The sequence below is a fragment of the Anomalospiza imberbis genome, chromosome 7 (genome assembly GCF_031753505.1).
Source record: "Anomalospiza imberbis isolate Cuckoo-Finch-1a 21T00152 chromosome 7, ASM3175350v1, whole genome shotgun sequence".
NCBI classification, from domain to species: domain Eukaryota; kingdom Metazoa; phylum Chordata; class Aves; order Passeriformes; family Viduidae; genus Anomalospiza; species Anomalospiza imberbis.
In genome coordinates this window covers 31,480,649-31,496,211 of record NC_089687.1, presented here as the reverse complement: position 1 = coordinate 31,496,211, position 15,563 = coordinate 31,480,649, and the positions used below count along the sequence as shown (strand labels likewise).

Genomic DNA, 15,563 nt, shown 5'->3' with positions numbered 1-15,563 from the left:
AAAAGCTACAGAGCAGATGAAAAAGCAAGCAATAAAAAGCCTCCCATTAACACATTAGCTGTTTGTTAAGGCTTTATTGCATAGTCATTCTTTTGTTACAAACCTGTCTTGGTCTGAAATTGTCTATATTTTTCCCCAAACAGAACAGTCCAATTAATACAAATATTCACCATATCTCCCCTTAATTGCTGGTTTTCTTTTTATTACTCTTACCAAGATATTAAGAAGGGAAGTCAAGCATGAAATGTGTAAGCAATTTTAACACACTTGAATTAACAAAAAGTACAATTGCAATTGAAAGAGCTGGAAATAGATACGAACAGTGCAATCCATAGTATAGCCCTCTAATTTTTCTTGGTTATAACATTTAATCTACAATTCTTCTTTGTATATCTTTGTATATCATTAGTTTCCTATGCTTAATAATTTATTATGCACAAGCTCAAATTCCACATCCAGTTCAAAACTGCTGAGAACAATTGAAATTTCACTGGTGATGCTTAATGTCAAGACCAACACTCATCTGGAAGATAGTGAATGACTTATGGAATTCTAGTGGGTTATGTTCTGTAAATGCTGATATAAGGCTAATGGTGTTTCTATATTCTGAGTCTTGGTTATTTCTTTTGTAACTTACTGAACAAACACAATGAGTTTTTCTTCAGGTTTTGTCAGTCTTTTAAAATGCTTTCAGCAGTTTATCTTTCTGCTTAGAAGTCTACTTCTCCCTCCCCTCATGATCATAAATGGTAATTTCTGGTTTGGGGAACATTACTATAAGCTTTAAAATTCAGTGGCATTTAACAGATTCCCCAGCTGTGGCTGGGGAATTTGATGCTTACATTTTCTGAGGCAGTAGTGTGAATTAGCATGAGGTACAAGCTTCTGGGAAAACTGTGTTTGTGGAAGGTACTGTTTGTGGAAAAATTGGTCTGCTGCTGGTATTTACTGAATACAGCAAAGATACCTTCATCCTTCTTCAACTGTGAAGCAGAGGAGAGTTCTGGGGAAATGACTGACTCTTAGCATTTTAAAAGCTTGGTCATCTGGATGGAAGTAAGTAAATAAAAAATATAGGGCAGCCCTGTGTCCTTCTGGAGGAGCAGGTGCAGGCAAGGCAGCATAACCAGGGGCATCTCTTTGTGTGTGTGACCCAGTTCCACCCAAGGCCTGGCCCTAAATCTGTATTGAGAAGTACCTAGACTGCTTACACTGATACTGCCAGTTTGAAAAGAGCACAAGGATTAGGAAACAAGCAGGGATGAAGCATCTGTCTCAGCTTCTGCATGGGCAGCAGTGACCTGTGCTCTGCTCACTGAGCCTTGTCCACGCCTGCAGCTCTCGTCTCCTGTGTTTCTGCAGGATTCCTGCTCTGTGTATCACAAACTTACAGCAATTATACTTCTGCCTCTTGTGCTCTGCCAGGTGTGGTGGATATAAATATGCTTGTGTGCAGATATCTGGTAATGTTGGTGTTTCAACCCTCCTCTTAGACTCTCATCTGATCTTACTCGTTTGGGGTTTTTTTGCTCACACTCATCTTTCCCTTTCTGTCTTAGCCACATGCAGTATCCATCACGTCCAAGAATCATTCTTCCTTCTCTACATGCATTATGTGCAGCCATCACTTTTCCAGGCAAGATCACCCCCTTGGTCTAAAGTCATTGGAGATGTTCTGTGAAGGACATCAAATTGATAGCAGAGCCTTCTGCTCTGCTCCTCCAAAGCCTTGGTCTCCAGGCTGGAGAAGTGCAATCATAGAGAATATTGACAGCAGATGTGTGTGGTGTTTTGATTTACACACCATTGTTTTTAAGGTGGCACATCATATTTCAGAGTCAGTAGTAAATGTCTAATGAGGCTTCATTATTGAGGGAGCTGCACAGTTTCTTTGCAGGAGTACCTTGGGCACACTGACTGCACCAAGCATGTTTGGAAGATTTAACAGAAGTAAAAATTTCAGAGTCACTCTGTTTAAATTGTTTGTATCTTGGCAAATATAAATCCCTTTCGGAATAGCTATGACTTAAAAATTGTACCCACTTCTCTGTGTCATGGTACGCAGAAAACTGTACTTTAGGAAAAAAGGGAGGATTTTTTTTCTTAGAGTTACTTTAACATATACATGTACATGATGTGATTTAACTGTACTTCACTGTGAAAACTGGGCAACAGAAAATCAATTAGCTTATCACACAGATGGGTTTCAGGCAGGATTATCATACATTTTGTAACAGTACAGTAGAAAGCAAATGTGACTGTACAGAAAATAAAAGCATTTCAGTGTACAAATAAAGAAATAAGGTCCTTTTGCAGTATTATGCTTTATGTATGAAAACATGTGTTTGGCTTTCATTAAAGCCTTACTTGGTAAAAATATGAATTGTAATAGAAACTACTTGAATATGACTCTTGTTTTATATAAGCTGGAGCCTAGTTCCTGTCAATCTATGTTACTATACCAAGCAGCTCTGAGAGGAAATCAGTTCTTTTAATTTATCTTACATCTTGTATGAATATTTTAGTGACAGAATCCAAGTGATTGGCTTATGCTGATTCATGGGAAGTATCTTCCATCTGTATTTTGTATGCATTTTTTTTTATTATTTTCTAAAAAGAGTTATTACCAAAGCGGTAATTTCCCTGTGGAAAAGGGTACTTGAACTTCTAATCTGCAGATTTGTATAGGATGGCTTTTTAAAGTCAATTTTGATAATGCTAGCATTAGTATAGAATGTAATTCTTGTTATTCTGTTGATTAGAAATAGCTGTGTGAAGGTTTTTTTATTTTTCAACTACTGAAACAATTGCCTTTCCAAAATGCTGTTTGAAAATAATTGGAAAATAAGATTACTCAAGTTGATTGGGCCTTTGAATACATAACTTACTGCTCACAAATTACAATCTTTTCAGTTTCTAGGCAGTACAGAAGTGGAGCAGCCCAAAGGCACAGAAGTTGTAAGAGATGCTGTTAGAAAATTAAAGGTAAGAATTTTTAATGAAACATAAATGGAATGTACTCTTAACCTCTTTTCACAACTAAAACACTTGGTAGGTTTTCTAGATGAATTCACTGGCTCTATAAGTAGTTGCTTTTACTAATCTCTTTAGTGTGTAGGTTCTTCCTTATTATGTCTGTGTGGTCAGGTGTTCTGCTGTGTACAATATTTAGTTGTCTTACAGATTTTACAATAATTCAGAAGTATTTATAAAGTTAATGTATTTCACTGGCTAATGCTTCTCCTTCAGGCTTATTTAGGGCTTCATTAATTCAAGCTGAGATAGCAAGAATTTGTTTTAGCTGCCACCCCCAGCTATGGCTGAGAAAATCAGACTTTTGCAATTTCCTCTTGGCTATGTGTGCTTGGGCACCAAAGGACTTGGGGGACAACTAAAAATATCCGAGTGCAATGACTTGTTGAGGGTTGCTTTCAGTTAGTGTGGCTTTGCCTTGACTGCTCAGAGCTCTTCAGGCACTGTGAGCTGGGGCAGGGAATGCTGATTGTTCCAGTCCACTCCACTGCCTTGTTCCTGTGGAATTGCTTCATGCTCAGCTGCTCTGAGCTATTGGCCCTTCAGTTTACTTAGATGTAGAAAACTTTTTCCCTACTATTGCATTTTTCATAACTTTTTTGCAGGCTTTTCATTATTTGTTTAAACGGGTTCCTTGGAAATGGGCAGGAAATGTGGGGAGTCAATATTGAAAAAATTGATTGTGTTATTACCATACTAAAGAAATGCAGAAAGGAAATATGAGGCTACTCATGCAGCTCAGCTTTTAAGACTCAGTTTTTCCTTAAGAAAGCCATCTTTACAAGATGGATCAGTAATCTTATTAAGGTATTGAAACACATTCTTTGCTGTTGTTCTCACTTTACCAAAATATTACAGCTGCCTTTAAAGATTCATTTAACTGATTCTTGGAGTGTTTTATACCAAAATGAATTTATTGTGCTGCAGATAGTCAGTCATTATTGTCTAGTTGTTTTCAAGTGTTTTAGGCTAAGTTTGACCCTTTTTTAAGCATTGCAGCATTCTATCAGTTGAAACAAAATGAGTTTGTGTGCACAATGGGTAGTTTGCCTTTATAAAATTCCAATACCCCCAGAAAAATCAGCTATGTACAGAAACCTGTCTCAGTGATATCTTGCTATGGAGCAGCTTTGCTTTTGTTTTAATGGTGTTTTATTGCACTCCTGAATAAACCAAATGCTGAGTGTCCCTGTCTCACTGGTAGAACCCCAGGCTGGCCTGGGCTCTCACTGATCACTGGAGGCTTTGGGTGTGTTGAATTCTGTGATTTCACGCATGGAGATTGTTTCCTCTGAGAGAGAGTCCAAAAAGGATTTCAAATAACTATTTTCAGAAGTGTGGGCAAAGCCAGAAATGTGGTGTGTGTGTTTATGGTCACTGGAGTATGTAGATAACTGCTCCAACTTTCTACACACATTCCCTAAATAAACCACCTTAGAGGTAGAAGTCTGAATAGTTGATGCCTGAATTACATTATTTTCTTCAAGTCTGGAATTTTTAACTTAGATATTAAGTATTGCATGTGATCTTACATAATCATAAGTTTATTAGAGAACTTCCAAAGTAAATAAACACGACTTTCGGAAGGACGTGAAGAATCTTGGAACAGAATTCAGAGAGCAATGAAAATGCTTTTATGTTTGAAACAATCCCCAATTAATCGGATACTCATTCGAAGGCTGACTTGCGTCGTGCATCTGTAGTTTTTGAAGAGAAGCCTGGAGGTACTGGGTTTTTTTATTAAGCACACATCTGTAGTTTGTTTTAATAAAATGCCAATTGAAAAATTTTAAGCCATTAAAACAGCTTGAAAAGCTAATGACATATTGAAAGAGATGTTGAAGAAATATGAAGTGGTTTGGGGTTAGGAGGGTTTTTGGAAGACATGTAGCTTCTCATGCCATATTTATATTTTTGAATTATCTGGATTTGCTTTTAATTGCAATGTTATTAATCATAATTTGTTTTTAATTAAAATGAATAGCTGGCAGAAAAACAACTGACACTTTCTTAATGTTTAGAGCTGTTTTTACAAGTGACATGCATCACTCTAATAAGCTTTTGAAGTCACATGCTCCAGTGATCTACAGACCATGAAACGCAGCCACCAGAAAGCATTTTTCTTAAGCCCTCATGTCACCAAACTGTCAGAGTCAACTGTTTACTTCTCTAAATCACCTTAAAGCCCTTAACTCAGCACAAAAACTTGAGCTGCCTAGCGCAGAAACTGCAGCTGCCATTCCACAAACTTATTTTTCCCAGCAGATGGAGCTGATGTTCTACAGAAATATAAAGTATCTTGGACAAACTTTTTCTTGATGCTTTGTTGTAGTTTTATCCCAAATATGACTTTTCTCTTTTCTTGACAATTTTTATGGGACAGTTGCAATTAGAAGATAGTTTTTTTTCAAGCAATTATGTTTAATTTTTCTTGAGGATACTTCAGTGGTTTTATCAAGGTGGGATTTCCCCTTGTGTTTTCCAAGTGCTTGGAGCTGTACTGCAGGAGGAAGAAGAAACTTAAACACTAAAGTTTTACAATGTGTTTGTTTATTTATTTGTAAGATAAGGTGAACTATTATCATAATTTATTATGAAATGTGTTTTCCTTCAAGTTTTCTAGTCAATATTGTTTCTAGAATGAAACAAAAACTCAAACAGTGGCACCCAGATGCTGTATCCAAACATGCCTACGGTACTCAAATGTCTACATGTTGTCAAATCACACTTTATTTTATTAAATGAAATTATTACTTTCCTTGATTAATGAAGTTTGTAACTTCTCAATCAGACTATAAGAATGAATTTGATCCTTTTTGTAAGGTGTCGAAAGGGTTGCCAGAGGTGGAAACGGGTAGAAAGAGCAGCATGACAGATGGAAGAAGCAGCATAACCAGAGCAGTGGTAAGAAAGCTGCATGGAGGAGTGTTAGGAAGAAACCAGAATAAACACCTGAGTTTTGGGCTGTTTCTTCTACCGTCTTCCAAGGGATGTTTTGTGAGGGCCAAACTTAAGGCTGTTTGCTTACCCAGCTTTCAATTCATTATCCTTTTTTTCTTCCACTTTTCTTCTGTAAGTGGAGGTGACCAGACAAAATGCAAATAGAATGAATCACTTTGAAACCACTTGAAATATTTTTCATCATGTCCTTGACCTCTGAGGATACACAGAGTGAAGAGTGCTCGTTCACACACTTGCACACACGCAGAGATGCTGTCCTGCTGCTGCCCTTTAAAGGACCATGGGTGGATATTGTTCTGAGCTCCTTCCCGTTAAAACTCAGTTTCATTTGTTGTTGAAAGGACAGAGGAGGAGGGTGGAGTACAGAGAAGCTTTTAATATTGGGATAAAGAGATTTGCAGGCAAGCCTTCCAGCCATGACTGCTCTCTTTGAAGTACTGCAGAAAGCAGAATTTGTGGTTCAGAACCTGTCAAGGACATCCTGAAGACCAAAGCAAGTCAGATGAGAAGAGCTGAATAAGAAAATACCTGTTTACCCTGCCTCTCAAAAAATCTAAAATTAAACCCTCCCCCTTTGCTCAGACCCCCCTCCCCCCCCCAAAAAAAAAAAATCAACCAAAACCAACCAACCAACCAGGAAAGAAAAAATCAAAAACCTACCACAAAAAACCTCCATGCCACCAGACAAAATATCTCAAAACAGCAGCACCAAAGCAGCCCACCCCAAATAAAACAAAACACAAAAATCTGTCAGGATTTAGAGATGGAAAAAAGACTGCACTGTATTGTCTTCTACACTGTAGATAATAGATGGATAGCCTTGCTCTCAGTCCACTGTGTGTCTGGAAAATAAAATGCAACTTATTCCACAGACATACAATTCTAGATGACTTTTTCCCAGCCCAGATGATTGAGATTGAATTTTGTATATAATTTCACCCTTTTCATCCTCTTGACAGCTATTTTTCAGAGGCCATAATTTCATTATGCCCACATCAAATGTCCATGAGAGTTTGGACCATAACATGACCAGTTAGATAACATGAAGGCACTGCAAAAAAATGAGGCCTGTTGGGTTTTTTTTCAGACATGATTCTTTATAATGAATGTTGTAATGAAAAAAAGGAGGAAAAGCATTTTCTCCAGGACATGTTACAAAGCTGTTTCCCAGCTTATCCAATGACCCTGTCCTAAACCAGGGCTCTTTTAAGGTTTGAAGTGCAATGTCTGATTTGTCACTGGTCACCTGCATTAAATGAAGGAGTTGAACCTCTCTTACCTGGGATGGAGATTAGCACCCAAATCACAGGAACATCTCCCTTCTGATGTCTCAGATATTTTTAATTAAATCTTGAATTGTGCAGAGAGGTGTAAATATTAAATAGAAGCACATGGTTTTGATTGTATTGTTTTAATTGATTTATAGATCTATAGAGGTAATTAGTCTTAACAATTAATTCTTTAGCTCCAGTTCCTGGCTGTCTTGAAAACATGATTTTTTTTTTCCTCATGGCATTTTTGTTGGTTGTGGTTTGATAAGAATTGAGACGTAAACACATCAAATTTAATTTTAATATCACTCTTAGAGTATGCATTTTCTCCTGCTGCTGTGATAAATTACAAAATATATGGATGGTTTTTCTTTTTCTTTTTTTTTTTTTTATTTTTAAAGCTAAGTTAAACTGCAGAAAATAGGTTTATTTGTATCTGTTCCTTTCCCTTAAAATGCCATGAAAATATAATGTTAATTCTGAAGCAGTTGAACATAAACTAGCCCATCCCACTGAGCTGGACCAAACCTGGGGTTCGTGCCTGAGAACATTATATGTATAAACTAACAGTGTAAGAATTTGGCCCATCGTGTCTCTTCCCAAGCCATGCTGTGATTCATTATAATTTTATATCATTTTCCATTTTGATGCCAATGGGAGGCTGCAGATTTTTACCCTCTTAAATAATCTTGTTACTGTGTGAGATACAAATATTATTTGGTTTCAAATGTGTGCTAATAGGAAAATATAATGTTTGTACATCTCCCAGGTCCAGAGGTCCTTTGGGGTCCTCCTTAGGTAGAAGGAATGACTAGAAATAAATAAAAGAGAAAATTCCTGATACCTGACTCAGTGATGGGTTGTGCTGTTCAAACCCTGCACAAGCTTGGGAGGTGGCTGAATGTGGCATTCTGGAGAATGTCAGGTATAAAAGAAATTGCTGATCAGTATCTGTGTGCTGTTTTTGTACAGGACAGTGGGCAGGAAAAATGTTAAGAAAAGAACTGCCACAGATTTTCTGAATTAATCTTTGTGTGTTCACTGTACCCAGTAAACCTTTGATTAGAAAGCTCTTTTGTCTGTGTGGAGGGGGTTCTTTTGCGCTTGGTTTCTTTCACTGTTGGCCTGGTTTTGATTTTATGGAGTGACTTAAAGTGGGTTTTCCAGCCCTCTGCTCACTTTGCTAACTATCCTGTGAATTTTTTCTCTTTTGTTAATATCCTTCTGCATTTGAAACCCTCAGCAGATAACATTTGGGTGTTTCCTCGCAAGCAGCTGATGCAGTGCAGCCATTGTTGTCATCTTAAGGATCTCTTTGAAATATCTTCCCAGTTCTGGTTTCATGAGAAGGTCCTCAGTTAGTAGAAGTTCTACCACATAATCAAGACTTCATTCTTCCATCCACATGGGGTAGTCTCCCAAGAACCAAAGTTTGTTGCTACATGTGGGATTTGCAGGGTTGCTGGTAGGAAACCAACGGGCTCTGTTGGGATACCAGCCTGTGGTGTTCTGGTTGATGACAGCTCTCTCGGTTATTTGCCCCTTCACCAGACTTTGTGGTCTGCAAGCTTCCTCTGTAATGATTTTAGATTTCAGAGCATTAGTTATTTTTCTCCCCTTCTTTTTCCCCTCTTATTTTTTCTGCTTGCAGATTTTTATCAGTTTTTTTTTTTTTTTTTTTTTTCCCTCCTGGTCATTGTTCAATAATGTCATGCTTAAGAAATAAACCCTGCTGGAATACATTAGAAACATATCTTCCCAATGACAATTTCCTGTTTATAACTACATCTGGAGACTAATGTAACTAACTTAACTCATACTTTCTTTCTATTGCTTCACTTTCTTAAATATAAGTGGGATACAAAATACAGATGCTTCGTCTACTTGGACAAGCTGCATTTTTTGTAAAACATTGATCATCATTAATTTCATCTCACTTGAATTCTCTAATTCTTGAACTGGATTTCTGCTTTTTTGAGAGTGGAGATGTGGTAGGGTCAGTTTGTTCACCCTTTTTTTAGAATTGGCACAGAACTGCCTTCTGGAACTTTCTTAGTGTTGTAAGTCTTCTTGACTACTTGGAGCAAGCTTTGGCCGGCTGTTCTAAAACTTGTGCAAGTTATTCACATCACTTACTTTAAAACCTTTTTATTTAAAACTTCTTTTTTAAAAAAAAACTACAATTTTTTCATGTTGTAGCTGTCTTTTGAGACTCTGAGATGATTGCTGTTGGAAAATCAAGCATTCCATTATCATTCTCAATATATACCATGAGTTTAGCAGTAAAATCAAATAGTATTTGTGCTTTCTCTTCACTGCTGCACAGAAATTCTCATGCATGGCTTGTTAGCGAAGGGACGTTTCCAAAAGGTCAGGATTTGCTGAAGTTCCAGGCTGTTTCAGGATGGGTTGTGCTCCACTGTTTTCTGTTCCATGGGTGTCTTCCTGGGCACCACCGAGTACATTGGAAATTGAGATGTCCAAACTGTCCAGGTGATCTTTGGATTTTGTTGTCATTCCATTTAAGCTGGCAAAGTGAGAAAAGGGATCACGCATGTCCTCCAAGCCCCACCCAATGAAGGGACATCGGGAAATTACAAATCAGAGAGGAAAGCTGGTGGATGCAGCTAATGAATAAATACAATGCATAAATAAATATAATGAATAAATGCAAGATCTGAAAACTATCTAAAGATACTTTAAGTTTTATATTCATCTTGGAAGAAAAAATCTGTGCTAATAAAGCAATGGTTGCCCTTTTTCCTCTTTAAGCACAGACTTGGAAGGCTAAATTTGTAGTATAAAATTCAGGACAGATTTTGTGTGGTTTAATGAGTGATTTTTATTAAACATTGTTTGTTCTCTGTAGTGAATTTTAATTGTTTTTTCAAGTCAACAGATGCCATTGGACAAAATGCTGTAAACCAATAGTTATTATTTTTAAAATTTTATTTTCTATGAAATGTCTTTTTAAAAAGTTAAAAGATGCATATGGCATGGTACACCTTAATAAGGATACAGGGATTAATGTATATTACAAGTGTATATAGCAAGACAAGAGCTTGAAGTTAAATTTGCAGATGGGAAAAGGATGTGTTGCAATACATGATGCTGAAGAGGCAGAACTAGAAATTATATTTTCTTGACTCTCAGCTAATTGGTTTTCACAAGTAAGTAATCCTGTATGAAATATAAAATACTTTGTTTTATAAAATACTTGGCCAGTGACTGTAGCGTTTCTAGATGTTTAAATGCAAAATAGATATTTATATTTAAGAGTTGGTGTTGAGAATGCCACAGAGTGGTTTAGATGGGGGATAGTTGCTTGGGATTTTTGAGGTGGGAGAGTGCTGTTTGTTTTACCAAGTGTGTGATACTTATCAGCTATTGGGGTGCATTAATCAGTAATGAAGTGTCTGGGTAAATCCTGTTGCTGTGTGAAGTTAATAGGATCAATTATCAATTAATATTTAACAATCAAAAGTCTAATAAGTGCCTTCAAAATGAGGAATAAAATTGTGAAGAAGGGAAAAACAGGTTCATTTTGTGCTTTTAGGGTGGTTCTGCAAACTAGTTAATAATTTGCCATGAATGTAAGCAAAATGAAGTAAAAGAGATTAACAGTCATATTGTGTGAAGCACTTGTGTTATGGGAAGACTTTGCAAGTACTAGCTGGAAAAGTATCACAGCAAAAACGCTGAACTATCACTTAAATGAATAATTAATTGTAATCAGAGTTTTAAGGATTTGTGGGAGAGGTGTCAGTTGGCTACAGCCGAGCACCTCACAATGACAAGGCAATTCAGGCTGGTGTCTTCCAGGTCTGATAGGACAGCACCCTTGGTGACACCCTAGATTCTTGATGGCACTGAAAGCCATTGTCCACACTGGCTTCTGACACGGAAGAAACTGAACAGAAGAAACCCACATTTGTACTGGTGGGGAATGATGTTCCTGGTTTATTCTGGAATGGGAGTGTTGAGGACAATTGTGTTCAAACATTGAGCTCTGAAGCAGAGACTCCAACTTCTGGCCTTTAGTGGATCATCATCCTTATCTGTGCATTTGAAAATGCCATTCCAGGCTGTCAAAGACTTGAGAGTAGAAGGACAACATTTTGCTCTGGTAACAAAGATTAATCACATACATTTGCTAAGGTACCCAAATTTAGGGCATTTCTGAACTGTCATGCAGGGGCAAATTTGAGATACTGTGCTGATTTTATAGGCTGTGTTCATGAGAGAAAGAGAGTAAGGTAAGTATAGAAAAGGAGAAGGAAAAGGATGGAAAATGTATTGGATAGGAATTACTGCCCAACCCAGTCATATAAAGTGCTGTCTAGCCACCATCTAGTGGGCTGCAGGCAGATAAATTCTGAGACTAAAACAGATCAAGTACTTCTTAGTAGTGCTTTCAAACTGACCCCATTTAAAACAACTGATGGAATGTCTTAAAGGAGCATCTGGAAGTAACCTCCATGCATGAGTATGGAAGTGACAAGTATTTGAAGTATGCAAAATCTTCAGTTAAGTGCATAAAAAGCAGATAAAAGTTTCAGGGAACATGCTAAGTAATTTTAAAATAATTTCTCCTTGAATTTTAGGAGCATTCTGTAGTGTGCAGTTAGAAATGCTTGTCTGTGCCCAGCTGAGACTCTTGGAATAGTTGGTGTTTTTTATGGGAAGCTTATTGAAGAAGGAAGGAAACAATTTCAGGTGGAAGGAGTTGAGAGAAAATGAGAATTAATAAAAACAAATAAACTTACTATTAATGTGATTGCTGTTGTGCTTTTTGTGTTTCAGTTTGCAAGACATATCAAGAAATCTGAAGGCCAAAAGACGCCTAAAGTTGAGTTACAAATCTCAATCTATGGTGTAAAAATTCTAGATCCAAAAACAAAGGTAAGAAACTTACATGGGTTTTTTTCATGCTAAACTAGTAAATATTTGTTTTACTGGTTTTAAGGTTTTCATTGTTTTGTGTTTTTTAAAGTATTATAACAAAAAACATGCTGTTGATGGAAAAAATCTTCTAAAGTACCATGTTTTGTTACAACACCTGGGTGGCATCTTCCCAGGAAGGTATATGACAGTCCTGAAAGCACACTGTAGCTAATGTGGCATTCAATTTTTTTTTAATCCTTTAAACTTTGGGGAAGATGGAAACAATGGCCTAAATAAATGTTAACACTGCGTATGATAAAAGCCTTTCCATATATATGTTGAATATTGAATTTGGAAGATTCTTTTATTCCTGTTTCTTAATTGTGGAGTAATTGCTGCATTCAGGCAGTAGCAGTGCCTTTTCTCAAATGGTAGCTGGAGTTCAAAGCTACAGATGTTTGCAGACCATTTTTGCTCCAGGCTCCTTACACAATCAGAACTCAACAGTTCACACATAAGCAGAGGGGACAAGAAATATCCATGTCAACTTTAACTGGAGTTTTTGAATCTTTCTTATGTGGTAGGGCAGACAGGGGTGCTAAACTCCATATCCTGGCAAAAACTGTTTTAAAATAACAGTTTAAAATGCCAAAAGATCTTAGCCTTCCTGCAGAGATTAACAGAAATCTGTGGGATATATGTTCCTGGGGGAGTAGGAATATTCTAATCTCTTAGCAATGTTGTTATTATGGTTGAGTTGTTATTACAACTCATGTAACAAGCAACTGTGAGCAGTGTTTATCTCCCCCACTTCTTTCTTGTAGCTGCATAGAAATTTCAATTGAGTTCTCCTTCTTTTTGCTCAGTTTATAAATGCTTTAGGAAATTCAATTTCATGTTATCAGCACTAATTAAAGTCTTTTTTGCAGTGTGTTTTTGAAACAAAGCACTTCAGTAGGAATATTGGGTTTTAGTCAGATAGTGGCTATTAATGGCAGTAGAAACAGGAGGTCAGCTTATGCATCAGGACCTCATTCTATACTTGGCACTCAAAAAAAGGATTGTAGAAAAGTGATTCTGTCCTTAAATGATATTAAATAATTATATGGATCTGTAAACCTCATAGTTCCAGGACAGGCGCACTTTATTATCTCTGTGTGTTGAAGAGCACAGGACAGAGATCTGGGACATGGGAGAAATGGAGTACTCAGAACAGCTGTAACGACTGAGAAAATGAACTCACTTGGGGCATGGGGAAAAGACTGCCCATAGGGTGCATTTTTTGGCTATGTGGTTGTGTGCAGAAAGGGCATAGCCTTGCTTATGGGCTTACAGCAAGCTGGGAGCCCCAGTGCTGCACAGAGACTTTCTTTTTTTTAATAGACAATAGTTCACATCTAAAAGACATACTTTCCTTTAAAGCAAATACTGCTTTCCCATGTAATAAGCCAAATAAAATAAAATACCAAGAAGAGACTTGTTGAAGAAAAACAACAAAAAAAATAGTTGAGATAGTTTATTTCAGTCTTGTCAAGTTCTTGCAACTGAAGACTGCTGCCATTGCAACTTTTTAAATAGATGGAAATTGCTTTTTAATGGAAAATTAAATACAGTAGCAAAAATATACAAATAATAGTGCTTAAAAGCTGCTTATGTGGCACCTCAAGTAAACAAGTATTTGCGTGTCACATTTCTCTTTACTTGGTTAGCAAAGTAATTTTATTTCTGTTTTCTGTATTTAATGTAGCAAAGTAAGGACTCATTTCAGTAAATGCATTTTAACAAAACTTGAGAGATGGTGAAATTTAAAGATCTTGTGCACCTGGAAAAATAACAGATTATTTTACATAATCAGGCCCTAAATAAATTGCAGAGGGATGCAAAGCAACAGTAAAATCAATTTCCTAGCACAGAAATTACTGTCCAAATAAACACTTCCAGATAAATGCTATCCAAATAAAAACTTCCTGTTTACATTCAGTAAAAACAGGAGTGGTTTAGGAGATGAGTTTGCCAACTTCTGTTACACTTTAAGTCCATTTTTGGGTGCTCTCATGTGCAATTAGAGACATTCAAAAACATTGCTGCAGCTTGCCTGCTCTTATGAGGAAATGCAGAGCTTTCCTTTGTGCATCTTTATCCTAAGCGAGTGCAGGAATTTCTTAAAAATTACCTTTCTGTTTGTTTGCAGGAGGTCCAGCACAACTGTCAGCTCCACAGGATATCCTTTTGTGCTGATGACAAAACTGACAAGAGAATATTTACTTTCATATGCAAAGACTCAGAATCAAATAAGCACCTGTGCTATGTGTTTGACAGTGAAAAGTGTGTAAGTACACGGGGCACTTTTAACTGGGACACAGTTTTTCATGCCAGCATGGTGTCTTGCAACTTAGATGCATTAAATTAAGGAAGAGTCTCTTTCTTCAGTGATCTGAGGTGGTTTTCTGGGATAATTTCTCTTGTTGCCCAGCTCAACATCCTGGGGGAAGCATCTGCAATACTCTTGGAGAACAGGCTCCATCCCACCAGGCTTGAGATGTTTGCACAGCTGTTAGCAAAGATTACGGCAGCTCTGGGGCTGAGATACCCTTGCAGGCTTTTCTGCTGATGTGTCTGTCTATGGTTTTAGTGTTGGGGTTTTTGTGTGTTGTTTGGTTTTGGGTTGTTTTATTTTATCACAGTGAGGTTCTCCCTTCTTTGTCCACCCCTTTCTCTGCCAGATTTCTCAAGTCTAACACCACAAAGCACTCCCAGACAATTCATTGCACCAAGACCATTCTCTGGTGTCTGAGACAGAACAGTTATTCCTTACTGTATTTACTTTCTTTGCTAAAGTTCTAAGCAAACAGTGGAACCATATGTTCACCTTTTATTAGTCCTTTTATTGTTTTGGAATCACTTGTTTCTGAAACCTTGGTGTCCTCCATCATCTTCCTGTAGGCTTATGTCACCCCCATCATTTTCGACATAGATATTCTGCACTGACTGTATAAACACATCATAACATAGGCTATGAATCAGCATAGAACTAGTAAATTATTATACTTTGCACATACAAATGCAGTGTCTGTGGATTTTTTTTTCTGAATATATGTAGTTGGAAATAATTGGGCAGTTAAACGCTTGTCTGCAGTAACATGAGTGAGCTTTTATAGTACTCAAAAATAAGTGTTGAAATCCAGATTTAAAATCAATAGGGATCAAAATATCTATTGGCATGAAAACATTATTTCATTAAATCTAAAAGACTTTATTTAATGATTGAACAGGCTGTATATGCTTCAGAAATCATCAGGAAAAGCCATTGTGCAGTATGGTATCTGTGTTTATGGAAATTGAAGACATAATTTACTGTCCCTTCTCCTTTCTTTATCCAAAGTATTTTACATTCTTTCATAGCATTTTGTCAAG

The 15,563-nt window shown here is 37.0% G+C and overlaps 1 protein-coding gene across 4 annotated transcripts in view; it reads left to right on the top strand.

The window, feature by feature from the left end:
* GULP1 (GULP PTB domain containing engulfment adaptor 1) overlaps positions 1-15,563 on the top strand; it is a 169,770-nt gene that overhangs the window by 124,410 nt on the left and 29,797 nt on the right. For all 4 annotated transcript variants that reach the window (XM_068196389.1, XM_068196388.1, XM_068196386.1 and 1 more), the window contains 3 exons: positions 2,914-2,985; positions 12,069-12,167; positions 14,341-14,478. In XM_068196389.1, coding sequence (XP_068052490.1) covers positions 2,914-2,985; positions 12,069-12,167; positions 14,341-14,478 — 309 coding nt within the window. The remainder of the gene's footprint in view (positions 1-2,913; positions 2,986-12,068; positions 12,168-14,340; positions 14,479-15,563) is intronic.